General features: G+C 43.7%; 12 protein-coding genes across 12 annotated transcripts; 5 read left to right on the plus strand and 7 right to left on the minus strand.

Annotated features, from left to right (window-relative positions):
- Positions 1-301: 301 nt before the first annotated feature.
- On the plus strand, positions 302-1,443 carry DI09_13p10 (GDP-mannose 4,6 dehydratase; the record flags this gene model as incomplete). Its single annotated transcript, XM_013383723.1, has 4 exons — positions 302-697; positions 723-909; positions 934-1,061; positions 1,126-1,443. The coding sequence occupies 4 exons, from the start codon at positions 302-304 to the stop codon at positions 1,441-1,443; spliced, it is 1,029 nt and encodes a 342-aa protein (XP_013239177.1).
- Positions 1,444-2,132: 689 nt separating this feature from the next.
- Positions 2,133-3,728, plus strand: DI09_13p20 (uncharacterized protein; the record flags this gene model as incomplete). The annotated part of the gene is made up of 3 exons (XM_013383724.1): positions 2,133-2,429; positions 2,454-2,783; positions 2,808-3,728. 3 exons carry the CDS (start codon positions 2,133-2,135, stop codon positions 3,726-3,728), a joined length of 1,548 nt encoding a protein of 515 aa, XP_013239178.1.
- A 113-nt stretch (positions 3,729-3,841) lies between these two features.
- DI09_13p30 (50S ribosomal protein L22) lies at positions 3,842-4,419 on the minus strand (the record flags this gene model as incomplete). Its single annotated transcript, XM_013383725.1, has 2 exons — positions 3,842-4,039; positions 4,078-4,419. 2 exons carry the CDS (start codon positions 4,417-4,419, stop codon positions 3,842-3,844), a joined length of 540 nt encoding a protein of 179 aa, XP_013239179.1.
- A 589-nt stretch (positions 4,420-5,008) lies between these two features.
- Positions 5,009-6,852, minus strand: DI09_13p40 (spindle pole body associated protein; the record flags this gene model as incomplete). Its single annotated transcript, XM_013383726.1, has 5 exons — positions 5,009-5,272; positions 5,342-5,794; positions 5,937-6,182; positions 6,226-6,385; positions 6,530-6,852. The coding sequence occupies 5 exons, from the start codon at positions 6,850-6,852 to the stop codon at positions 5,009-5,011; spliced, it is 1,446 nt and encodes a 481-aa protein (XP_013239180.1).
- Positions 6,853-6,910: 58 nt separating this feature from the next.
- Positions 6,911-9,497, plus strand: DI09_13p50 (transmembrane GTPase fzo1; the record flags this gene model as incomplete). Its single annotated transcript, XM_013383727.1, has 2 exons — positions 6,911-7,918; positions 7,983-9,497. 2 exons carry the CDS (start codon positions 6,911-6,913, stop codon positions 9,495-9,497), a joined length of 2,523 nt encoding a protein of 840 aa, XP_013239181.1.
- A 165-nt stretch (positions 9,498-9,662) lies between these two features.
- Positions 9,663-11,526, minus strand: DI09_13p60 (uncharacterized protein; the record flags this gene model as incomplete). The annotated part of the gene is made up of 2 exons (XM_013383728.1): positions 9,663-9,773; positions 9,799-11,526. The coding sequence occupies 2 exons, from the start codon at positions 11,524-11,526 to the stop codon at positions 9,663-9,665; spliced, it is 1,839 nt and encodes a 612-aa protein (XP_013239182.1).
- Positions 11,527-11,585: 59 nt separating this feature from the next.
- DI09_13p70 (uncharacterized protein) lies at positions 11,586-12,447 on the plus strand (the record flags this gene model as incomplete). The annotated part of the gene is made up of 2 exons (XM_013383729.1): positions 11,586-11,835; positions 11,864-12,447. 2 exons carry the CDS (start codon positions 11,586-11,588, stop codon positions 12,445-12,447), a joined length of 834 nt encoding a protein of 277 aa, XP_013239183.1.
- A 523-nt stretch (positions 12,448-12,970) lies between these two features.
- Positions 12,971-13,540, minus strand: DI09_13p80 (uncharacterized protein; the record flags this gene model as incomplete). Its single annotated transcript, XM_013383730.1, has 1 exon — positions 12,971-13,540. The coding sequence occupies one exon, from the start codon at positions 13,538-13,540 to the stop codon at positions 12,971-12,973; it is 570 nt and encodes a 189-aa protein (XP_013239184.1).
- A 41-nt stretch (positions 13,541-13,581) lies between these two features.
- On the minus strand, positions 13,582-17,357 carry DI09_13p90 (uncharacterized protein; the record flags this gene model as incomplete). The annotated part of the gene is made up of 5 exons (XM_013383731.1): positions 13,582-14,185; positions 14,266-14,397; positions 14,543-15,765; positions 15,805-16,842; positions 17,106-17,357. 5 exons carry the CDS (start codon positions 17,355-17,357, stop codon positions 13,582-13,584), a joined length of 3,249 nt encoding a protein of 1,082 aa, XP_013239185.1.
- Positions 17,358-17,416: 59 nt separating this feature from the next.
- Positions 17,417-17,947, minus strand: DI09_13p100 (uncharacterized protein; the record flags this gene model as incomplete). The annotated part of the gene is made up of 1 exon (XM_013383694.1): positions 17,417-17,947. One exon carries the CDS (start codon positions 17,945-17,947, stop codon positions 17,417-17,419), a length of 531 nt encoding a protein of 176 aa, XP_013239148.1.
- Positions 17,948-18,340: 393 nt separating this feature from the next.
- Positions 18,341-19,888, plus strand: DI09_13p110 (uncharacterized protein; the record flags this gene model as incomplete). Its single annotated transcript, XM_013383695.1, has 3 exons — positions 18,341-18,379; positions 18,566-18,790; positions 18,827-19,888. The coding sequence occupies 3 exons, from the start codon at positions 18,341-18,343 to the stop codon at positions 19,886-19,888; spliced, it is 1,326 nt and encodes a 441-aa protein (XP_013239149.1).
- A 727-nt stretch (positions 19,889-20,615) lies between these two features.
- Positions 20,616-22,640, minus strand: DI09_13p120 (uncharacterized protein; the record flags this gene model as incomplete). Its single annotated transcript, XM_013383696.1, has 1 exon — positions 20,616-22,640. The coding sequence occupies one exon, from the start codon at positions 22,638-22,640 to the stop codon at positions 20,616-20,618; it is 2,025 nt and encodes a 674-aa protein (XP_013239150.1).
- Between the last annotated feature and the right edge of the window lie 73 nt (positions 22,641-22,713).

Below are 22,713 nucleotides of genomic sequence, written 5' to 3' on the forward strand. Positions count from 1 at the left end.
GCTGGTATAATTTTAAAATAAATAATTAAATTCTAAAAAACGAGGCTAGCAGGGCTCGAACCTGCAATCTCTGGATTCGTAGTCCAACGCCTTTCCAATTTGGCCATAGCCCCTCGATGATGATTGCATTCTAGATTTAAATTATAGCTATAAAAAGCTACCAATTTTCTAGAACCCAGCTAACACGATCCTTATTAGTATGTTTTGGTGATGAGATCTTGAATTTGGATCTCTACCGATATGTGCATCTCTCTTTCATACTGCCTATGCGTATATATATCTCGCATTTTTTGGACCTGAAATGCATCCTGAAAGAAATGTAGCGTTTATTACCGGCATTACGGGCCAGGATGGATCGTATCTTTGCGAATTTCTATTGTCAAAGGGATATGATGTTCATGGGCTGATACGTCGTTCTTCCTCCTTCAATACTTCAAGAATAGAGCACATTATCAATGATGTTACTTGTAAAGATCATTTTTACCTGCACTATGGCGATCTTTCCGATTCAACATGCCTTTCAATGCTATTGTCCAAAATCAGACCAACGGAGATATACAACCTTGCGGCTCAATCCCATGTGATGGTATCTTTTGACATGGCAGAGTATACTGGGCAAGTTGATGCCATTGGAACCCTTCGTATTTTGGAAGCAATAAGAATATGCGGTCTTGTCGATAGTGTCCGTTTCTACCAGGTATTCATTAGCCAATAAGCTTCAGGCCTCGACCTCCGAGCTTTTTGGAAAAGTAACAGAGGTTCCGCAAAACGAAACAACGCCATTTTATCCCCGTTCACCATATGGTGTTGCAAAGCTCTACTCTTATTGGATAGTGAAAAACTATCGGGAAGCATATGGCCTTTTTGCTTGCAACGGAATCTTGTTCAACCACGAAAGCCCGCGAAGAGGTAAAGTATCTTTTTAACTCCAAGGGCGAACCTTTGTCACTCGTAAAATCACACATGCTCTTGCTCAAATCAAAACCAACAAGAGCTCATGTATGACTCTTGGCAATCTTGACGCTAAAAGGGACTGGGGGCATGCCAGAGATTATGTGGAGGTAATAATTTTTTTAAAAAAATCCTGCATTCCAAATGAAATATCGCCGTTGCTGACATGTTTAGGGCATGTGGTTGATGCTGCAGCAAAAGAACCCGGAAGATTTTGTACTCGCCACTGGCGAGACACATTCAGTGCGAGAATTTTTAGAGAAGGCGTTCTCGGAGGCTGGACTTTCCATCCGCTGGGAAGGCTCCAGACAGTTTGAAGTTGGGTACTGCCCAGAGCTAGAAAATCAAGTTGTTGTAAAAATTTCGCCAAAATACTACAGACCTACTGAGGTGGACCTGTTGCTTGGCGATCCATCAAAAGCCAAAAAGCATTTGGGCTGGAAACCCAAAATCTCATTTCCAGTACCTTTATTCTGTTCTAATGATTTATAGGAGCTTGTCAAAGAGATGGTGCACTCTGACTTGGATGCTGCTTCCGAATCGCCTCAATCTTTTCGGAACTTACTTTCCTTTTAGCCAATATGAATTGAATAAAACTTGCGAAACCACGAAATTTTACAATAACCAAAGGTATTCGCTGTGATTCGAAAATTTCAAAGAGAGTATATCAAGGGGGGTTCCAAAGAGAGTATATCAAGGGGGGTTCCAAAGTGAGTATATCAAGGGGGGTTCCAAAGTGAGTATATCAAGGGGGGGGTTCCAAAGAGAGTATGTCAAGGGGGGGGTTCCAAAGAGAGTATGTCAAGGGGGGGGTTCCAAAGAGAGTATGTCAAGGGGGGTTCCAAAGAGAGTGTGCCTAACGGCGTGCTTTTTAATCGAATTCGGCTTTGCGAACAAGTAAAACATTGAGCAAGACATCTGAATCGTATAATTTAATTGAAACGTTAAAGTTTAACATATTTTATGAAGGTATGCTCATTCAATTTCTCCCAATTTTTGTGCTGTTTTGCGTGACCCTTAACCCCTGTAATGGAGATAAAGGCGAAAATAAAGAGCTCTCATGGATGCCACCATTGCGTAACCATCAGAAAAGTTGTGTGGAGTCCGTTATTTTTGCGAATAGCCTTAATGCATCACCTGAACTCTTTAGTGGTTTTGACGAGCCCTCTGAAATCCTCTTCATGCCTGTGGTTGTAGAAAGATCGCAATTAGTTGCTTGCAAGTTATACACAGCTAGAGACGAAGGTTCGCATAAACATGGAATTTCTGATTCCGAAAGAGAGACTATCATTCATGATATTTTAAAGTTTTTGCCCAAATCGCTGTCCTTTCAAATGGCTTCGGTAGCTCCTAAACGGATCGTGGTTCCTGGAGTTTCAGCTTCTTTATTTGCGTCTACATCTTCTTCAGAACTTGAGGATGCAGCGGCAGCTGCAGGAGTCTCTACATCATCAGAGCTATTCAAGTCCATGAAAAGGGTATCATTTTGGTATCATATTTAGGCCATTTCCGGAATGATGGGCATGCTGGGCTCGGCAAATTCTCGGCTTCAGACACAACCCGAATCGATGTTTACTTATCAGCATGAGCTTGGGTGCAAATTTAGTGTGCCTGCTAGGACTCTTAATATCGACGGTTCGGAGTCCACTCCCATACAACACTCCTTTCTGGAAGATGATTCTTTGCTAGTTGATTCTATTGCTATAGATCCGGCTACATTTAAAATTTACAAGGCACCTCTTCTTCAGTATGTGAGCCCATCTATTTCGAGAGGCTCGCTTTCCATCTCATACCTTGCCAAAGGGTCTGAAAGCGTAGACAACTACAAAAAGGTATCTAAAAGTCGCTTATTTTAGGCTCTCAATATCCCCATTAAAGTGGTGGTTCATTTTGTTACGAAGATTGATTTGGGACACAATACAAAATCAACGCACTCAACCACAATCCGTTCAGTGGTCAGGGAGACCATGCTCAATAATAAGCGACATGAAACCCAGACGGAGAATAAGGATTTTAATCCCGACGCAAACTCTACGGAATATGATATAACGACCTGGCATATCACTATTGAAACGCCGATATTGAAGGATTTCTTCCTCGAGTTAAGCTACCCAAATATTTGTCCACAAAAGCGACACAGGCTGCTATGTGCAGAAGAAAATGCGGCTCAAGAGAGAACTCCCCTTAAACTGCATCAAATTCTTCTTCCCTGGGAATTGCTTCGTAATTCTTTAGACTCCTTCCATGTGAAGCATATTGTTGAACAAGAGCCTCAGCAAGTTGTCGAAAAATTTAATGACGAAGATTCTAATCCAGAGAGCTTTTCTAAGGTAGCCATGGATATGTTAAAATCTCTCATGTCGCCTCCCAGTGTTTGGATGCGAAGTAATACAGATAATACATCGGCGATTTATCCGACATTTGAAACTGCAGAAAAACCTCAAAATCCTTCTTCAAATAAGAACTTTGATGCAGAAATTAAGTCTGTGTTAAGGGAAATGCGCGAGCTGTTTATTGACAAGGAACGCTGGGATCAAGATATCCTCAATGAAATGTTTTCAGAAGATGAAAATTTAACCGACGACTACGCCCGCTATTTTATTGATCACAAGACCTATGAAGAAAGCAATTCCCCAGATGGCGAAAGTACTTTTCCTTATTCGCAAAGCTTTGGCCTTATTGCCGAAAATGATCTTAATGATGAAAAGCCGACAAATGCTAGTTCTGAGGCTGAAATACATTTAGACATTGCGATGGAGGATGAGTGGGTTCAATAAACTCTGGCATATCGTCGAGATACTTTTTCAAAATATGTCTGGTTGACTATTCAAGCTGATTGGGGCCATGCAGAGGTCAAAATTAGTGGCACATTGGACATAAATTTATTTAACTAAGCAACGACGGACATAGCATTAGATGATGAGGCCTTTGGTACCGGCATTGATGGCTCTTCGCAGACAATTTCAATATGGCATGGTGTGCTCATATAAGGATTGATGCGTCCATGGGCACGGTAGGTTCTTCGGCGGTGTTTTGGGGCCTGGTTTACCTGAATGTGCTTGATGACAAGCGCATCGGTATTGAGTCCCTTGGACTGAGGAAAAAATTAGCATTCAAATAGCGTACCTCGCCGTTAGCCTTGGCATTCAAAAGTAAGGTGCGGATAAAGTCAACAGACTTGACTGGCCAGCGTCCTTGGGTGGTTCCATGTTGCTTGGCTTGAGCACAACGTCCAACACCTCCATTGAAGCGGCGGAATGGAATACACTGCTTTTTATCGGTAACGTCTGCAAGATAAGCAAGCGCTTTGGTCAGGCGCATTCCCTTCACAGCCATCGCAGTTTCATGAGTATTCTTAAAGTGTGTTCGGAGGTAATTTCCAGAAGATTTACAAACTACAAAATCCAGTAAATAAAGAACATCCAAACCTTTAGAAGACTCGCTTATTTTATAGTTATACTTGGTCATGTCAATGGATGAAATATGCGGAGGGAACGAAGGAAATTGGTAAAATAGAAACAAATCTTTTTATTAATAACCTTTAATTTTAAATTTTAATTTTTTGATACATGGTAATTCTCAGCACCTGTTTCGTCTATCACAGCTATATGCCACTTATTCCATCTGTTGAATTGGAATTGAAATGACATTTTTCACCTTGTTCCTCGTATATTATTCTCACAATTTAGACAAAAGGAACATCCAGTTTCGGTAAACGCCACGTCAAATCTCACTCCCTGTGCCGTCGTTGCGGAAACCGTTCATATCACATTCAGAAGAAAACATGCGCTCAATGCGGTTTCCCATCACCCAAGATCAGAAAATATAACTGGAGTCAGAAGGGAATCCGTAGAAAGACAACCGGATCTGGTAGAATGCGCTACCTGAAGACCATGCCCCAGCGCTTTAAGGGTGGATTCCGTGAAGGTTTGTGAGCCATTAGTCTTTTTATGCTAACATTTTTTGATCTCTTGCAATTTGTTTAATATTCATCCCTAACTTCGATCTAGGTGTTTCTGCGTAAACTGAAAAGGCTGCATATTTAATAAAGCTGTAGTCAGATCTTCAAAGGCTTTACGCTCAATGAGATGGTGTTTTCTTCATCATCGCCACGACCGGATTGAAGAGGAGGGTCCTTAATCATTGTGACTGTGGTGGTGCTTTTGCTCCCGTAGGGTTCAGAGTGAATTGTGTTGCAATTTGTAGCACCTATAGCTCTTTTAAGGTCGGTAGCATAGATGTGGATTTGCTGCCTAAGACATTTGTACGAGGATAGGAAATTTGAGAGATCAGATTGATGTGCCTTTTTCAACGAATTTATCTAGAAGCAGCGTTAGGATGATTATCTCGGGGTTGGGGTAGGAAATTTCGCGAGTCAAGTAAATCTTACCTGTTGTTCAATGTCTCGCGATTGCCGTTCGTTGGCATCTATTTTCTCCTGAATTAATTGTCGTTCGCGAGAAAGGGCTTCATATTCAGCTTTCAGCGTTCCAAGGGACGACTCGAAAAGTGTCCTGCGCGTTGCTTGGCTGGAATGCAGCTTTTCGGTGCGCTCCAGGGCCAGACTCAACTGGCGACGGGCCTGTTCGTCCCTGATCTCGGCATCTTTTAATTCCGCCAAAAGACGGGATTCCTTGTCCGACAGCTGGGCAAAGGACAGCTCAGCATCAGACCTCTTTTGCAAGGACTCCAAGGCGATGTTCATCGCCTCTAGCGTTCGCTGGACATCTGAGATGGACTCGTTAAGCGAATCGGCTCTAAAAAGCGTCTCTCTATGGCTCTTTTCTAAAGAGCTAATTTGGTCCTTTTCCAAGTCAATTTCGGCGGAACATTCTTTGATTGCCTACAAAAAGAACGATTGCAATCTACATTAAATAGAGCCTCTGGGTTTGACACAATTTGCCCCTGAAGCCTGTGGCACTCTTGTTTGATTTGCAACGTAATAAATTGCTCGGAAGACTAAAGGATCAAAATTTGTTGCGTACAAGTTTGTCGTCCAACGCAGATTTTTCCTCCTTGAGCGTGTCAACCTGTGAAGTCATTTGCAGTTGAATTGTTTTTAATTCCTTCAGCTCAGCAGAGATGGCCTTTATGTGGTCCTCAATAACAGCCACTTTGGGTTCTTCCGCAGCAATAGCATCTCTAAGTTTACATGAAAGAGAAATGGTATACTTTAGCGTCAAAAAGCGGGATTGAAGCTGGAGCCTTCCAGACTCGGCCTTTTTTTTTGCCTGTATTATTTTGGACTAAAGATAACAAATAACACTAGCACACCGATTTCATAGTAAGGCCTTCGACGATCGCAATTTGCTCTTCTCGAAATTTTGCAAAATTGATGACCCCAGAAAGAATCATTCTAAAACGAGACCCTACGGGGCTTATGATATCCCTAAGCGAAAAGTCATCTATTCCAACGGCCTCCATCAACCGAGATCTAATTGGGGTTAAAAACAACTCAAATAAGAAAAGAAACAAAAGCAAACCCCCAAGCAGGATTATAGATGTATCCTGGAATGATGGCGTTGAAAAGGAAAACACCAAGCATAATGGGTATGAAGGGCAATTGAAAAACACGTACGTAGAGCGATGAAAGGAGGACAATGCAAGGGCTTCTGAATGTAGCTCTGGATACTCTAGCAGCGACAGTACATTTGAATAGGAGTTGGGATCCGATTTTCCCATGCCCATAAATAGGGCAATAAGCCCCTCAAATATTCGTTGCACAATTGCTGGACTCGGCTTGGTGAGCTCGACTTCGGATAATGGGAGATGGAGCTCTTCCATGATCTGAATGATCTCAATAGGCCTTAATTCTGGAAACGGTCTCCACTTTGGAGGAGAAGCATTTTGGGAAGAGTTGGCCGATTGGGCGGTGTTGGAGGAGATGGCGCTCTTGTTCATTTACACAATTTTTGTAAATTTAATTTGGGAACCCTGTGGTTTTTAATTGATTTTCCAGATGCAAGCAAGTGTCATTCTTCCCTCTAAGGTGCATGTAGCTACCGAGAGAAATGTTGTACCCAATTTGGATATCGATGCATTTAACCAATTTTCTTCTTTTCCATCTACCCTGGTTTCGCCAAGCTTTTCCACTCCCTCTTCACACCATCGCGAGGAAACTTTGGTAACAGAATCAACCTATGAGACAAGAAAACAATCTTTGATGAAGCTCCTTAACGAGACCCTTGATATTGTCTCCGATTTGGAATCTAAAATTGAAATTTCAGCACCTGGACAGAATCACAATGGAAGCGGTGGTGAGTCTCTATCGTTTCCAAGCAGCTTTACTTTTCGATTTCCAATCCGGAGTGGACAAATTAAAATTTTGCATCTTTCTTTGCCTCCATCGGCACGCTCCCCCCAGCTTTCTATCCTCGAAGATGATCTAATGACCAGAAGGCTGCTTTTGCTAAAGCTCCATTCGACGCTTACCCACATTGAGCGGCTAAAGTTGAGATTGCTTGATTCCTCCGTCCGAATCCTGGTGACTGGCGACGTAAATTCGGGAAAGTCAACGCTTATAAACGCGCTGCTCGGATTGCCCGAGTTTCTAGTGATAGACCAGCAGCCATGCACTTCTGCTTATTGCGAAGTTGTTCTTGACCACCCTTGTACATTTGACCCCCAACTCCCGGTCCATGCTATCCCACGTCTTGAGGGATATTCCCCGGAAGATAAATCTTCCTTTAGAGCGATCTCTACCTCAGAAATGCAACACCTTTCTGCAGGCAGCATTGATTCCATTTTGGAAGATGGGATTGAAAGGCCATACGCCTGGTTTAGGATTTTTCTCCAAAATTCATCGAATCTTGAATTTTTTTCCGCCAGTCAACAGGAAAAGGCAGCAGATTCATCTGACATTCTTCCTTTTTCGTGCTCCATAATTGATTCTCCAGGGCTTAATCACGACACCTTTCAGACGATGAGTTTGTTTGCCAGGCAAGATGACATTGACATCCTGATTTTTGTCATCAACGCAGCCAATCATTTGACTCTTTCGGTAACTTCTTATTTTTGATTTCTAATTGTAGGCATCTGAATTTTTAAACGAAGCTTCGCGGGAAAAGGAAAAGATATTCATCGTTGTCAATAAGTTTGACGACATCAAAGACAAACAAAAATGCAGAAGAATTGTTATGCAGCAAATCGCCAATCTCCTTCCCGCAACATACAAAGATGCAGATAGGCTTGTTCATTTTGTTAGTGCCAAAGATGCTTGCCATAGCGGTTCGGCTGGCCCTGCACATCAAGATCTTTCCGAGAATTTTGTCCAATTTCTTAAATCTCTCTCTAGTTGGGCTACTAGTCCAGAGTTGCGGGCAAAAACAAAACTAGGCCCTCCTGCAACTTTCATCGGGGCCCTTTTGAATGATATTTTGTATCTTTCTTTATTTAATATTTCTGCGGTAGAAGCCGAAATACGACGAATTGTTGCGATTGCTGCGCAGGAAACACCCCTGGAAGAGAAATTGGCAAAAAGCGCTTCCTTTTTTGTTGATCCCTCCTATTTGGATTGCGAGGGAGACATTGCGGCTAGGGCCGCTCTTTCGGCATCTTTGGAACAATTGGGGGCATTGGTTGATGGGGGTGGCCTCTTGGTTTCTGCCCGTCTTGTGCAAGTGAGTGGTGCACAATGGCCCGGTTCTTTTGCCCTTTTTTCAATACCCGGATGGATTTGTGCCTTTTCAAAGACCTTGGAGGCTGTCGTTGTCTCACAACTAGCCATCTGTAAATCGATTTCGGTTGGCCACGGGTGCGAAGGGGCTTCTCGTATCCACATAAAGGCCCGTCAAATATTGCCTGAAATTTTCGACAGGAGCAATTTGGATGAGCTGGCATCTCAGGCAGCTAGCAGTGGCAAGTTTTCTGACCTAGCCAACAGCCCCACTTGTCACACACCCGATCTAAGTGCATTTAAGATTTCTGGATGGGCTATTCTTCTTGATATCCGATCGGAACTATTCCAAATAGCGACTTGCTTTGGTACCCTTGGCGCAGTTACTGGCTTGACCGGTCTGGCATTTCGGTTGGGCCTATCTTCTACACTTGGAACGATTGCCGAAACGTACTTCAAATATGGCCACATGACACGCTCTCATGGCCATGGCTCAAGTGGGCGGGGCATATTTTCTCCCTCTCTGGCGCTTGGTTCTGTTCTCATTGCTGCCATTGGCTTTGGAGCGATTACGCTATCAAGGGAATCCTTGGGTATCGATTCAAAGCCTGATAGCACACCATCTCCTGGTCGGTTTGAGACCCATTTACGAGAAAAGGTTGCCACCTCCATCGTAAAGAAGCTCCAATCGTCCTGCTGGAAGGAGTATGAATCGGCAGCCCTTGCTACCATTACTCGAGATGCTACGCGTGCTTCCGTTTTGGATGTCCAGACTCGCTTCCAAATCCATCTTGCGGCGTGTACACGCAGGCAAGCCTCGAGAGAAGCATACATCTCGCTTCTCGAAGATCGACACGCATATTTCAGGGGATTGCAGCGAAAATGCAATGTATTGCTAACGGAATTAGAAGCTACAGCTCCCGGCTATTGATAACACAAGCCAGCCACTATTTATGCGATCAGGTGCCGCCAAAACAAAAAGTCGCGTCTTCAGTAAAATTTTACAACGAAAGCGAGGGGATATTCCAACTTAACGGCAGCGCTTCCAATAAATTTCGGTCCAATTCAACGCCGGCATCTCTCGTTACTACTTAATTTATTGTTTGTTTTTCTTGGAAATGAAAGTACGTTTCGGTCGAGCGTTGATGGCCTTGGAGTGTTGCACAAGATTTTCGGCCCGCTTCAAATCTCTCTCGGCAATTAAAAGCTAAAATTAGAAAAAAGGAGACTACCTTTTTCTGCTCGCTCTCCTCGACAAGGATCTCGGCCACTTGAATTTCAACGGAAGAAATCCATTTGGCAGCTTCTATTAATCGTTCACTTGGAATTGTCCTTTGCGACACCAACGAACCGCCATTTTTTATGGCTGATTTGAGCACCTTTCGATCGGATTCGCCAACAAGAGAAATTGCCCTCCCTGAGCGGCCGGCTCTAGCTGTTCTTCCAATCCTATGCTGATACTTTATGTATTCTGAAGGCAATGACCAGTTTATGACTGTCGAGATTCCGGGAATGTCAAGCCCCCTGGCTGCCACATCGGTACATAGAAGAATAGAGCCCTTTCCTTCGCACACAGATTGTTTGAATTTAGCAAGGGATGTAGAGCGCTGAATTTGAGTGAGATCTCCATGAAGTTCGTGTATGGAAGAAGGTAATCCCCGAAGACCGAGCAAAATACGAGCCTTATGCGTTCGATCTTTCGATGGGAAAAAGACGATTATACCAGAGGAACTTTTATCCGTGTCATCCGATTTTGGACAAGTCAGGATTTCAAGTAGTGACACTAGTAGTGCGTCTCTGGTCTCGTTTTCAGGGAGAGACCGGACACGAATAAATTCCTGACTAAGCCTGGATGCAATTGCCTCTGCAGAATTGATTTGCAGCTGAATGGGCCTTACCAGGGACAGTCTTGCCAGCCCATCAATTGCGGCCGTCGTTCCGAGTGTGGCACTGAACAGCATCGTTTGTCGTTGCCGAGGACACGACTTGATGATGAAATTTAGTTCGTCGGAAAACCCATCTTCCAACATTCTATCGGCCTCATCAAGAATGAGAACCTCAATGGAGTCTAAACTGATTGCAGATGAATTGTGTAGCAAATCGACCAGGCGACCTGGAGTCGCCACAATGATATCTGGAAGACGGCGAAGCTCGGCTTCTTGGGTTGCAATAGATAGGCCGCCAGCTAACAAACAAATGCCCAACGTTGAATAATGGCAAAGAAGTCTCCAGACCTCGGTACACTGCGATGCAAGCTCGCGGGTTGGAAGAAGGACCAAAACCCTGATTGCGGAGGAAGATTTTGCCCCCACTTGGGCCTGAAGAAGGCGCTCAATGGTTGGGATGGCAAAGGCAGCAGTTTTTCCAGACCCTGTTACGGCACATCCAAAAACATCTCTCCCGGTAAGGATTATCGGAATTGCAGCAGATTGAATTGGGGTAGGCTGCACAAATCCCAACTGAATCGTAATTGCCTTCAGCAAAGGTCTTGACAATTGAAAGTCGGTGAAAGATGCTGCTTGCTGTGAAACAGTGCAAAGCTTCTCAATCAAGGGTGAGTCGACAGCAGAAGAATCGGTGTCAACGCTATGTGAGCCGGTATCAAATTCAGATGCCATTGGCAGGTCGGAGTCGGAATCTGAAAATTCCCCACTAGGGTCAATGTTAGTGTTTAGGTTGAAAGTAGATTTTGGCATTGAAGAAGGAGACAAGAGATCAAGAAGCTCCCTTTTTTTACGGATCACCTGCTCTAAAATGTCGCTTTCATCTAGGGTAAGAGGAGGCTCAACGGAGACCGGTGACTTGGAATCCATCGGCTCTTCTTCAGTTTCGTGGCTGAAAAAGCTAAAATCAGCGCTAAACTCATCCTGATGCTCCAGATCTTGTTTGTGCCGATCACTGGATTGCTCCTGCACATTGTTCGTAAAGATCGATGGAGCCTTTTTTATTTTTTTGGCCATTTCCGGCAAATTAAATAAATAAACGAGAAAATAAATCCGAATTTAAATTTTACATTGCAATGAGTGGGTTTAAAACCATTACATCTTCCCTTGGTGCGTTTGGACTTGTGGGCACCGCTGCTGCCATTCAAGCCTCGCTGTTTAATGTCGATGGTGGATATCGCGGTGTAAAGTTTTCCCGTCTAAGCGGTGTCCTTGATACGGTCTATGAAGAGGGAACGCATTTCCTTATCCCCTGGATTGAAAGTGTTCATCTTTATGATGTTCGTGCTCGCCCTCGAAATATCCCATCGCTGACGGGGACCAAAGGTCGGTTTAAAGAGCAATTTATTTGTAGATCTTCAGATGGTTAACATCACTCTTCGTGTTTTGGCAAAGCCAGATACCGCACACCTTCCACAGATACACCGGGAAATTGGCCCCGATTATGACGAGAGGGTTCTGCCCTCCATCGCCAACGAGGTTCTGAAGGCCGTTGTGGCGCAATTCAATGCATCACAGCTCATTACACAGCGAGAAAAGGTGTCTAAACTGATCCGGGAAAGACTGACCGAACGATCGGCAATTTTCAACATCATTCTTGATGATGTTTCCCTTGTCAATGTTCAGTTTGGCGAAGAATTCGCACATGCCGTTGAAGCCAAGCAGATTGCACAGCAGGATGCGCAGAGATCGGCCTTCATCATCGAGCGAGCGATTCAAGAGAAGCAATCCACAATTGTCAAGGCAGAAGGCGAGGCACTGGCAGCCACTCTTATTGGAGATGCGGTTGCAAAAAATCCGGCCTTCCTCCAATTAAGAAAGATCGAAGCGGCTAAAGAGATCGCGCAACATATTGCAAAAAGCTCCAATTCGGTCTACCTCAATGCCGAAAGTTTACTATTGAATTTGGCGCATTTACAGCAGCAGCCGGACAAATAATTTGTTGATAAAATTACCGATGTGGCGGCGTGTACCGCAAAATAAATATTTTAATTTTTTTGACAATTTTGTACGAGATATTCGGCAAGTGCTGATATTGCAGATGGGCAGCCCTTGTATGATGGCAGGTAATTTACATCGATCAGTTTAATGGCCCCGCTTCTTTCATCCACAAGCAAATCAAATCCGAACAGATCGCACTCCTATGATGTATGAAGGTCAAAAATACAAATGCGGAAAATGGGAACAAGCTTCGCCTAATGTGCAGGATTTGATCTATCGATGGCATGAAGTCAGAAACCAGATGTTCCGAAATTGTTTGCTTCGGCAGATCTTGGCTATGAAAAATCAACGGATTGCCTAACGATTATTTAAACGTCGGCGTCACCTGAATGAACATCGAAAGCAATAGATGGCCTGGGGATACTGAACACTTTCTCGCCGATGACAAAGATTTTAAAAACCACATTAAAATGTGGGATGAATTCTTGAATGAAGAAAGACGATCTTATAAATAAGGAAATCAAACACAATACCCAATTAGGCTTTGTCGACTATATTCTTCATCGCCGTCATAAACCTCAATCAAGGAGGAAAGCAGGCTGAAAGTCAAGTCCTCTGGATGCGCTACAATGCACATGTTATGTGAAATACGACTCCCATGGGCCAGGTCATTTTTAATGATAATGGGAAAGCTCAAGGAAGCAATGATGTCGCGTCTTATTTCGTCAATAGAAACACTAGGATGCATTCGAACGTCAACAATGTATTTGGGGAAATATGAGATGCATTCGGGGACTCCTCTTGTTAACGAAGCAAAAAGATATGCCCGAGAAGAAAGGAGCTTGTAAACCTTGGGGTCGTTGATCAAGCGGGGCAATTCAGGCATATCGGAAGTAAGAAAGCTTGGATCCTTTTGAAGAATGCAGTCAAAGGAAGCTGATATTTCCGACACCGAGGTCGCCAGTGGAATGTGGCTAAACAACATATCGCCATTTGAAATGCTCGTGATTTTCTGCTCGAGGCTGTGGCCAAGCTCATGCCACTTTTTTTCGGAGCACAGAAAGCCAATTTTAAGCGGAAATTTATCCATAAAAAATCTTATAAAATTAATACCTTGAATTTTAATAAACTTTAGCTGTCTTGAATTTCATCGTCAGACATAGAATCGGCATCACTGATGATGGCAGACGAAAACCACTTGATAGAGGGTTTGATTTTTTTCAAAGGCTTCACAGGTTTTTGTCGCTTACTCTTTGAAGTTAAATGGTTTACATTGGCGGCAGCATTTTCGCCATTTTGACCGTCAAAATCTCGAGGGTCAGTAGCATCGGTAGCCGATTGGAGCTTCAAATCTGAAGGTTCAAAGGCAAGAGAACAAGAGGTTCGTTTCAAGGTCAATTGGGATTTTTGCGCATCTTGCCGAAAATGGCTTTCGTTTAGTCCGTAAAGTATCTTAATGTGGTCCAAAAATTCTCCAATCCAATGGCAAATTTGTTTGGCCGCCGCAGATGCACAGCAAGCGCCATCATCCTCATAAATGGCATCCAGTTTTGTTTGCCAAGAAATACAGGTTTGCCGTATCATCGATATTTCCTCAAACGTTTCAAATGGAATGTTGGATAGCATCTGAAACAGGATTTTTGCCTCCGGTGGCGAAAGCATTTTTCCGGATGGGAAAAAAAGCCCATCAACTGCGTTGACAAAATCGATTCTGTTGGTTCTTTTTTGGCGAATCCTATTGTAGTATTCAACGAACAGCGATTTGCAGTCAAGGATTTCATGAAAGCCTAAGTTTAAAAAGCAATCCGATCATACCGCCGTCTTGCGCCAAAATACGGATGCCCATGCTCAAAGCCTCTTTTGTTTTGGAAAGTATAAAGTGTTGATATCTTGAAAATAGGAAATCCATACCCTCCATCGCTGCCTTTTTCAACTGCAAATGCGACGCTGATGAAAAGATAATAAATTCAGCGGAAGCCGATGAAGGATGGATAAGTCCATTGGATAAAAATAGATAAAGCAAAGACACACAAAGAAATATCAGCTGCCGGTTCGGCGTACAGCATAGCCGTAATAAATGCTGTAAATACACCTGAGATATTCCCGATGATATGCTACAATAAAAAATTCGGTCAAAAAGTACATGTTTCCTTCGATGGATATTTTTTGCACCTCAACTTGCGCTTCGGAATGTACATCGCTTTTGATAGATCCAACGGCTGCTTTAGAAATGCACTGAAGAACCAAGTTGCAATGCTCATCAGAATAGTCATGTGTCGAATGCAAAGAAAGTATTTGTATAAAAAAATCCTTAAACTGCGGGATCAGCGAGATGTCTTGCCTTGATGTTGATATTTCAGTTAGCAGCAACAAAATGGATCGTATCTGAGAAGAAGACAGATGGCTGCTAAAGTTGGCCACAAGACAGGATGCCGTCTCCAGAGCCTTTGACACATTAGCCTCAGTGGAGGGGTTTTGCGCTACACGCGACATTATGCCAAGCAGAAAAACCGATCTACAGCTCAAATTACCGATGCACTTATCAACCATGTGCTTGTGTACATTTTCATAAAGTTTTGTAAACAGAGAATCCAGAATGCAGCAGCAATTGCTGTTTCGCAAAGACATGACCGATAAAAGCTCAACGAGCTTGCCAAGCATCTTTTCATGGCAACGGTTCAAAGCAGAAACGATGGACTTTGACAGCTGAAGCAAATGCACTTCAGACACAATGGGCATTCGCTCAAGTACAATGCACAGAACGACACTTAAATAATACTGCATGTTGAGAGAATAGTTGAGCAGCTTTGGCTCCGGGCAAAACAGGGTTAAATAGAGCGGAAAAAACGCACTGCTAAACGCCGTACTACTTGTCTCACCACATTGAAGCAGACAAGAAAAAAATTTAACGAAATTAAGGACATCGCTTGCGATGTCTTTTTCGATGATCTGTGTCAAGATACCCTTAAAAGTGTTTGAACATTGTTCGAAAAGGTCTGTTAAATTGTTGGGTTGTGCGTGGTGCTTGGGATCCTCTTCTTGGGCGAGTTGAAATGAATTCAACCCGGTGATAACCAAATGATCATCGTAACGGGAAAGGGCATCGACGAATGTTGAAAGAAGTTCATAAGATTGCCTCGCCAACAGCGGGAAAATAAGTTTGGCCGCATGGCAGCGAATCGACAAATTGGCGTGCGTTAGCTTGGAACACAAAATGGCAAATAATTGCGTAAAATAGTTTCGTTGCGCTGGCATGGTTTGAAGTATTTGAGATAAAATTGACATTCCCTTCTTTTGAATGCCAGCATTTGCATCCTACATGATAGATGGTTTGCAGGTCCAATTTACCTGTACCAAGTGCAGCAAAATATCAAGCACGCTTTGTATTGCACATTCTTCATACCGAAATACTTCGGCCAAAAAATCCACAATAAGCTCCCTAACCGGGGCAGAGGTGTCCTGATACCGCATGCGAAGCATTTTTTCGACCACATTAAACGTAGGCAACAGTTTTGAATTGGTTTTGTACAAATCGCACAGGTATTTGATGGATCGGGTTTTCAGCGAAACATTGGCATCAGAAGAAAGTTGGAAAAGCTTAAAGTTTACGTTTTGGATAAAAGGGTAAATGGAGACCCAAGCAAAAGAGCCCAATAAAGACGGCAAATCGGCGTTCCCAATAAAAGGGCAGTCCATGGCATTGGAATTGATCTTTGCCATCATCGAATAGTCGTGCTGATCGATGATATAAGATGTGTAGCATAGGGAAATACATGATTGCCTCAACAATTCATGATCCTGAATGTAAGACCAATTTGGAGAAGCGTGAACGTGTCCACAAGACACGTTATGTGCAAAAAATTCGAAAAACGAGGTTAGGATTTTGAATAAAAGATCCAATACCGACGCCTTGAAAGAAGAAGCGGCCTTGCAATCATCAAGAATGCCAATGCAAGTTTTAATGATGTACTTTGTAACCGTAATTTGGGTAAGATCTCCGTTTTGCAGCGAATCGCCAAGATTGGAGGAGCAAGCGCCAAGAAACGCAAAAACACCAGAAGAATGTTTTTGCGAATCCTGGAACAAGATCCGTATCAGCGAATCTAAAAAAGTGGACATTTCCTTGAAATTTTCCAGCAAAATCGCATGAGAAGCACCGTGTAAAGCAATCTTTTCGTTGCAGAAAAATGACCGCAATAGCGCACAAAGTAGCTTTGCGTCCCAATTGTTGCCATGAGGAGCATTGCAAATGTGCGATATGTACACTTTGGACGTCGGCTCCAACAAACAAGGATAGCGGTAAATGATTTTTTCCACAAACAAGATCAACTCGCACGATACGGCGCCAAACCGCTCCGGTTTCAAATACATTGCCAAAAGCATCATTTGCACCTGCAAGTAAAAAAGAATGACAAACCTGAGTTGAATAGCCTTCGTTACACAAAATCACATTACAAGGCGAAGCGTTGAAAAATGTCAGCAGCCTTTCTAATTTGGCAAGCGTAGAGGGGCGAGAGTGGAATTCTAGTGATCAGCAAGGCTCGAGTACCACAAAAACAGTCACCTAGCAATAAGTGTTCCAAAATGCCCAGGCACTCAAAGAGCCCCGAATCGGAGGGATCTGGCTACAAAAAATTAAAAATCACACCACTTACTTGGTCATCAGCCTGCGAAAACTCGTAGCATACAAGAATCAAGATGGAGATGTTGAGCCAGAACAAGTATGCATCAAAATTCCACTCGCCCTGATCAGCCTTGATATCTTTAAACCTTGAGCCGATAGTTTGGAGCTTTTCCTTGATCATGCCGAGTTTATTTGAGGGGATGTCTCTAAGAATGTCATATTTATCAAAGGACACAATTGTCAGATACTCCGATGAAGCCGATATTTTGCAGTCCAGATGCATTGCGCTGATTGTTGAAAGGTTTTTAACAAAGCAATCGATTGAATAGAGTTTTTTCCGTCCTAAATACGTAAGGCCTTGGTGCGCAAACTTGTAGGTGAAGAGAGCTCGTCAAATTCAAATCGCAAGCAAGAGGCTTTTGCTTGAAAGGCAGAACCAGAGTGTTGCCCAAGTAAAGGAAATTCCGAAATGCCAACTAAAATGTAAATGCATGAACGACATCCAAAAAAAGAAACAAGCGCCAATGGATTGAATTGCAAACCTTGTATGCCCTGATGATCGGCTGGCCTTGGCGAGGATGGGCCAGAAGTTGGCGTCTTCACCGTCAATTTAATCCTTGACATTTTTTTGGGCGTATACAAGATGGGAGGAGCGTCAGATTCGTGGTCAATGCCATCCAACAGGTCGATATATTTGATAAATCTACAGGTGAAATGCGATCCAATGTACAATTTTGTCCTGTCCAATTGAACCCGATGAGCCCGAATATTTGCCTGCTCCAGAATTGCCTCATTAAGCTTGACGGGAAACTCCGGAAACAAAAAGGTGCAAGTAGACTGTACATGGCTCCTTGAGTCGGTAAAAACCTCCATATTGCAAAATTTTGCTTTTATTTTAAATTTCAACGAAATTGGCCCAATTGATGATTGTGTGGTGGTCGGCTAGGGTAAGGTTGCCATAATCCAGCAAATTTACAAAATCGAAGATCATCGCTTTGTTGGTCCAATGGCCGCCGAACGTTCCAGCTGGGCATAAATGCCTACCAGTGAAAGGGGAAGTGCATGGTCCCCCACTTTTCTTTAATGTAAATAATACGGAGCAGGGGGAATGTCAAAATTATTGCTTGCACAATAAATATTCGCAAAAATTATTCATCGACATTAGCACCAAAGATTATTTATTCTATTAACCTTCAGCTATATAGGCTGACTAAACATCACTTTTTTTCCCACTTATTTTACACCAAGCGACGTTTGCATTCAATCATGGGCAGCTCGGAAAAGATCGATCTCAAAACCCCAAAGGTACTTGCACGATTTCTTAGCATGAACCCCTAGGGCACCAAAGACTATGCGCCTGCTGAAATGGCCATCAGAGAGAAGGCGTTCTCCATCATCACACAATGCTTCAAGCTTTACGGCGCCGTTACTATTGATACCCCGGTCTTTGAGCTAAAGGTATACACCTAAGGCCTTTATTACCGTTCCTAGGAGGTTCTTACAAATAAATATGGCGAAGATTCCAAGCTCATCTTTGACCTTCAAGACCAAGGCGGCGAGCTCTGTTCGCTTCGTTACGATCTTACCGTTCCATTTGCAAGGTTTCTTGCAATGAACAAGCATATTAAGGCCATAAAGAGATACCATATCGGCAAGGTCTATCGCCGGGATCAACCGATCATGACTCGGGGTCGGTTTAGAGAATTCTATCAATGTGTAAGCATGTAACTTTGATCGCCATCCGTCTTTTAGGATTTTGATATTGCAGGGCAATACGAGTCGATGCTTGCCGATGCGGAGATCATTGCCATCATGCATCAAGTGCTGTCGCGTCTCAAGATAGGCGAATTCGTTATCAAAATCAACCATCGCAAGCTTTTAGACGGCATTTTCGAGGCATGTGGAGTGCCTTGTGCTTCATTCCGTACAATTTGCTCGTCGGTCGATAAGCTTGACAAGGTATCATGCTCAGCTAACATCCAGACACCATGGGAGGAGGTCCGTTCAGAAATGATCTCCGAAAAAGGACTTGGCTATGAAGTGGCAGATCATATCGGCTCGTTTGTCTCGAAGAAGGGAGATCCCTGCTCACTTTTAAAGGAACTTGCCTCTGACCCTATTCTTCTCGATAACGCTTCTGCGCAGCTTGGCATTGCCGAGCTGCAACGGCTCTTTTCATTTATCAACATGATGGTGGTAAAGGAGGAGCAACAGAAATCCAGAGTTATCTTGGACCTTTCTCTTGCTCGAGGGCTCGACTACTACACTGGAATGATTACCGAGGCTGTCCTGTTTGAGAACAAGCACAACTTTGTTGGTATGCCCCAATTTACGCTATTTTTTATAGGTTCCATTGCCGGTGGCGGAAGATATGATGGATTGGTGCAAAACTTTTCCAACTCTGGACACACCATTCCTTGTGTGGGGATGAGCATTGGCATCGAGAGAATTTTTGCCATCATGGAGGCACAGCAAGCAGTATCCTCCATTGTTTCCAAAACAATCCCAACTCAAGTGCTCGTCGCGTCGCTGGGTGATCCGCTGTTGTCTGAACATCTCGCTATTTGCCAAATGCTTCGCTCTGCTAATATACCCACAGAGACGCCATTGAAGCAGCGGAATAGGCCTTTTGATATTTTCGAATATGCCGAGAAAAACATGGTCCCAATCCTGGTCATCTTCGGACAGGACGAGATAGCCGCGGGCAGCGTTCGCATAAAGCAGGCCTACGATCGAGAGGACAAGGGAAAGCTAGTTCCCATCGCCTCCCTTGTTCAGGAAATCGCTTTGAAGCTGGAAAATACTGACCTTTAGAGGCTTATAAATCAAATCTGCCCCCACATCCTTAACCTCAATTTAATTCCTTTCAAATGCGCAGCATAGGAGCAACCTTAAGTTGTCAAAATAAACGCCCCTGTTTAGGGTTAGGGGTCATCTATAATGTGCCATCCCACGCCACATGCAAAACCCGGCCACAATGCTCCCATTATTAAATTTTATTTTCATCTTGATAAGTGCCCCTTGCAAATTTAAAATTTAATTCGAGATGTAAGTATTTGTCTTTTGTTTTCGTGATGAACTCTGCCGCCCCAGTCCTATCATATCGATGAGGATTATGCAGAACTCTGATTAAACCATCTTATTTTTGTTTGAAATTCTTACCTTTAGGCTCGAATCTCCGGGATGATGACAAGCCAATAAATTCGCAGTTTCCACTATAGGTTTCCGATGATAGTGAACACTTCCTTGGATGTCTGACATGTGTTACCGATTAATAAAATGCTGATGATGATGATGATACGTATATTTATTTTACTTGACATAATCTACTGTTCTGAAGATGGTGTCTGCCCATTCTGTTTGGCCGCAATCGCATCGCTGGTGGCGTGGTGCGTGTAAGCGGTGTTTAGGCATTCCTCAGCATCATTATCCCCGATGAAAATTGTATGGGTTTCATGCTCGTCCAGCACACGTAATCCAGCGTGCATTTGACTGGCCAAATGTGGGTCTCCATACCCCTGGCCGTTTGTCTCAAGGATTTCTATGTTTTTTTAGCTTCACCAATGGCTGCATCACACATCCGATATTCTCCAAGCCTGGAAGATATAGGAGAGTTCAAGACGGCCACATGAGAGGCGGGGGTTTCCAAACCTTTTAAGACGCTCGCATGTACCATCGGTGAAACGGGCTTCGGATGCTCAATGTGTTCAATATGACTTACATCAGACAAAGGAGAATCAGAGGGAGAGTATTGTTCCGCTATAGGAATCCCTATATCTGCCGGTAATTCCAGTTCAGAAGCAGGATAAACAGAATCTACCGCAGGAAGGATTAGATCCCCCTCTTTGATAGTATGATGCAGCTCCATTGCCAAGGGAACAATCGTTTTTGACTCAACTTTGCCTCGCCTTTCGGCCATTTTATGTAAAGCAGAAAGGTGTGCAAATACTGCAGCTCTGATAGAAGAGCCGTCAGGCTCATCAGCGAGGATCCGCCGGCGGGGGGGATCTGGCATAACAGAAGCTGGTTTGCAGACTGGCATAGATAAAAGCGATTTCGACGCCGGTTCTATAGATACCACACAGGGCAAATCTCCGGTTTCCTGAGATAGGATTTCTGTATGACCTATTGGCTCCATACTCGTCATGTTGGCTGCAACGCGCTTCCGCTTCTCTCGTGCGTAAGCCTTTGCAAAAGTGCTTGTCGATAGTGTCTGCGAGGATGGCGAGAGTGCAAGCAGCAGAGCAGCATATGCCGAGCGCCGCAGTGTTAGTCGACTCTTCATCAGTAACTCGGTGTTGGAGATTTTCGTCGCAAGCAGAAGCTCTCTGATCACAAAAGCTTCCACAAATTCATATATAAGTCGCTGGAGCGAGACTAGTGGTTTTTTCTTCTCATCGCATGCTTTAAGTGTAGCACGAATGGCATTGAGCCGGTTCTCCTGCTCCGCAGAGATATCATCAATCAGAGCTCCAAGCTCTTCTATAGGGATTTTTGTAAGCGCCACACTGACCGCAGAATATTTACCCCCGCGATCTGCTCCTCGAGTGATAGTGACTGAGCTATCACGATTTTTTTCCAAAGAAGAAATTTCCTTGCAAGAAACATCCATGGACTCGCTAGCATTTCCACTTTCAAGCGTGAGAATATCTGTCGGTGACATCTCAAAAGTTTTTTCTCCAATTGCTTCATAAACCAACTCAGAGGTAGACTCATCAATAATCCTTTTTGTTGATTCACTAGGTATTTCCTTTTGTGTCTGGTCTTCATCGGCATCATCATCGAAAAGCAACAGCATATTCTCACGGATCTCATTGAGAACCATATGGGCGTCAGGTCCCGAAATGCTTKTACGACTTCCCCATCGTTGCTCAAAGGCCCCAAGAAGCCCAGGAGCTGAATCCTGTAGCATTTGGGCAACCGTTTTTGACGCGACAGGGGGTGGTCCAGTTTTGCTGTCCGTAGCCTCTGTTCGTCCCATCGGTGCGATGTCAATGGATATGGACACAGATCCATTCTTATGTTCATGCGTCTTCATATTTTTTGGCTTTGTTCTCTTTGAGCTTGTATCCTTTGCAAGACCCACTGAGAGTTTGGCACTTTTGGAGCCCTTTTTTGGCTTGTAAGGTGCTTGTTCCGGTGTCTTTTTCTTTGAAGCTTTGTGTTTCGGTTTTTGCTTTGAGTCTTGTGTTTCCTCCTTGATTACAGCGCCATTTGTCTTGGGAGGTTTAGGCTCTTCAGCTACAGGGCGCTTCTTCGGGACAGCCCGCCGAATCTCCTCAATATAATAATCGGAAGCACGGGGAAACCCAGATAACTGACTGGAATGTTCCGATATGTCCCCATTCCTGCCTCCGCCATCATCGATGAAAGGATCCTCAAAGTCGTAATCCCCTACATCAAAGTTGCGTCGAGATTTTTTTGCAGGCGATATGGCACTGGGAGCCATAGGTACTTGGATATTGACAGGTGCTGTTGGAGCTAGTAGTTTTTCGTAGTTAAATAGATGGAACCGCGACACGCCGGTGGTTAGTGCATGCGGAGGCGGGTCCAACTCGAGACGCATCTGTTAATTCAAAAAACGATTAAATGGGACGGCCTGTCATTTAATTAAGTAACTATTCGGTGTATCACCCCAG

This window comes from Mitosporidium daphniae, assembly GCF_000760515.2.
Source record: "Mitosporidium daphniae strain UGP3 chromosome Unknown contig-13, whole genome shotgun sequence".
Classification (NCBI taxonomy): domain Eukaryota; kingdom Fungi; phylum Microsporidia; genus Mitosporidium; species Mitosporidium daphniae.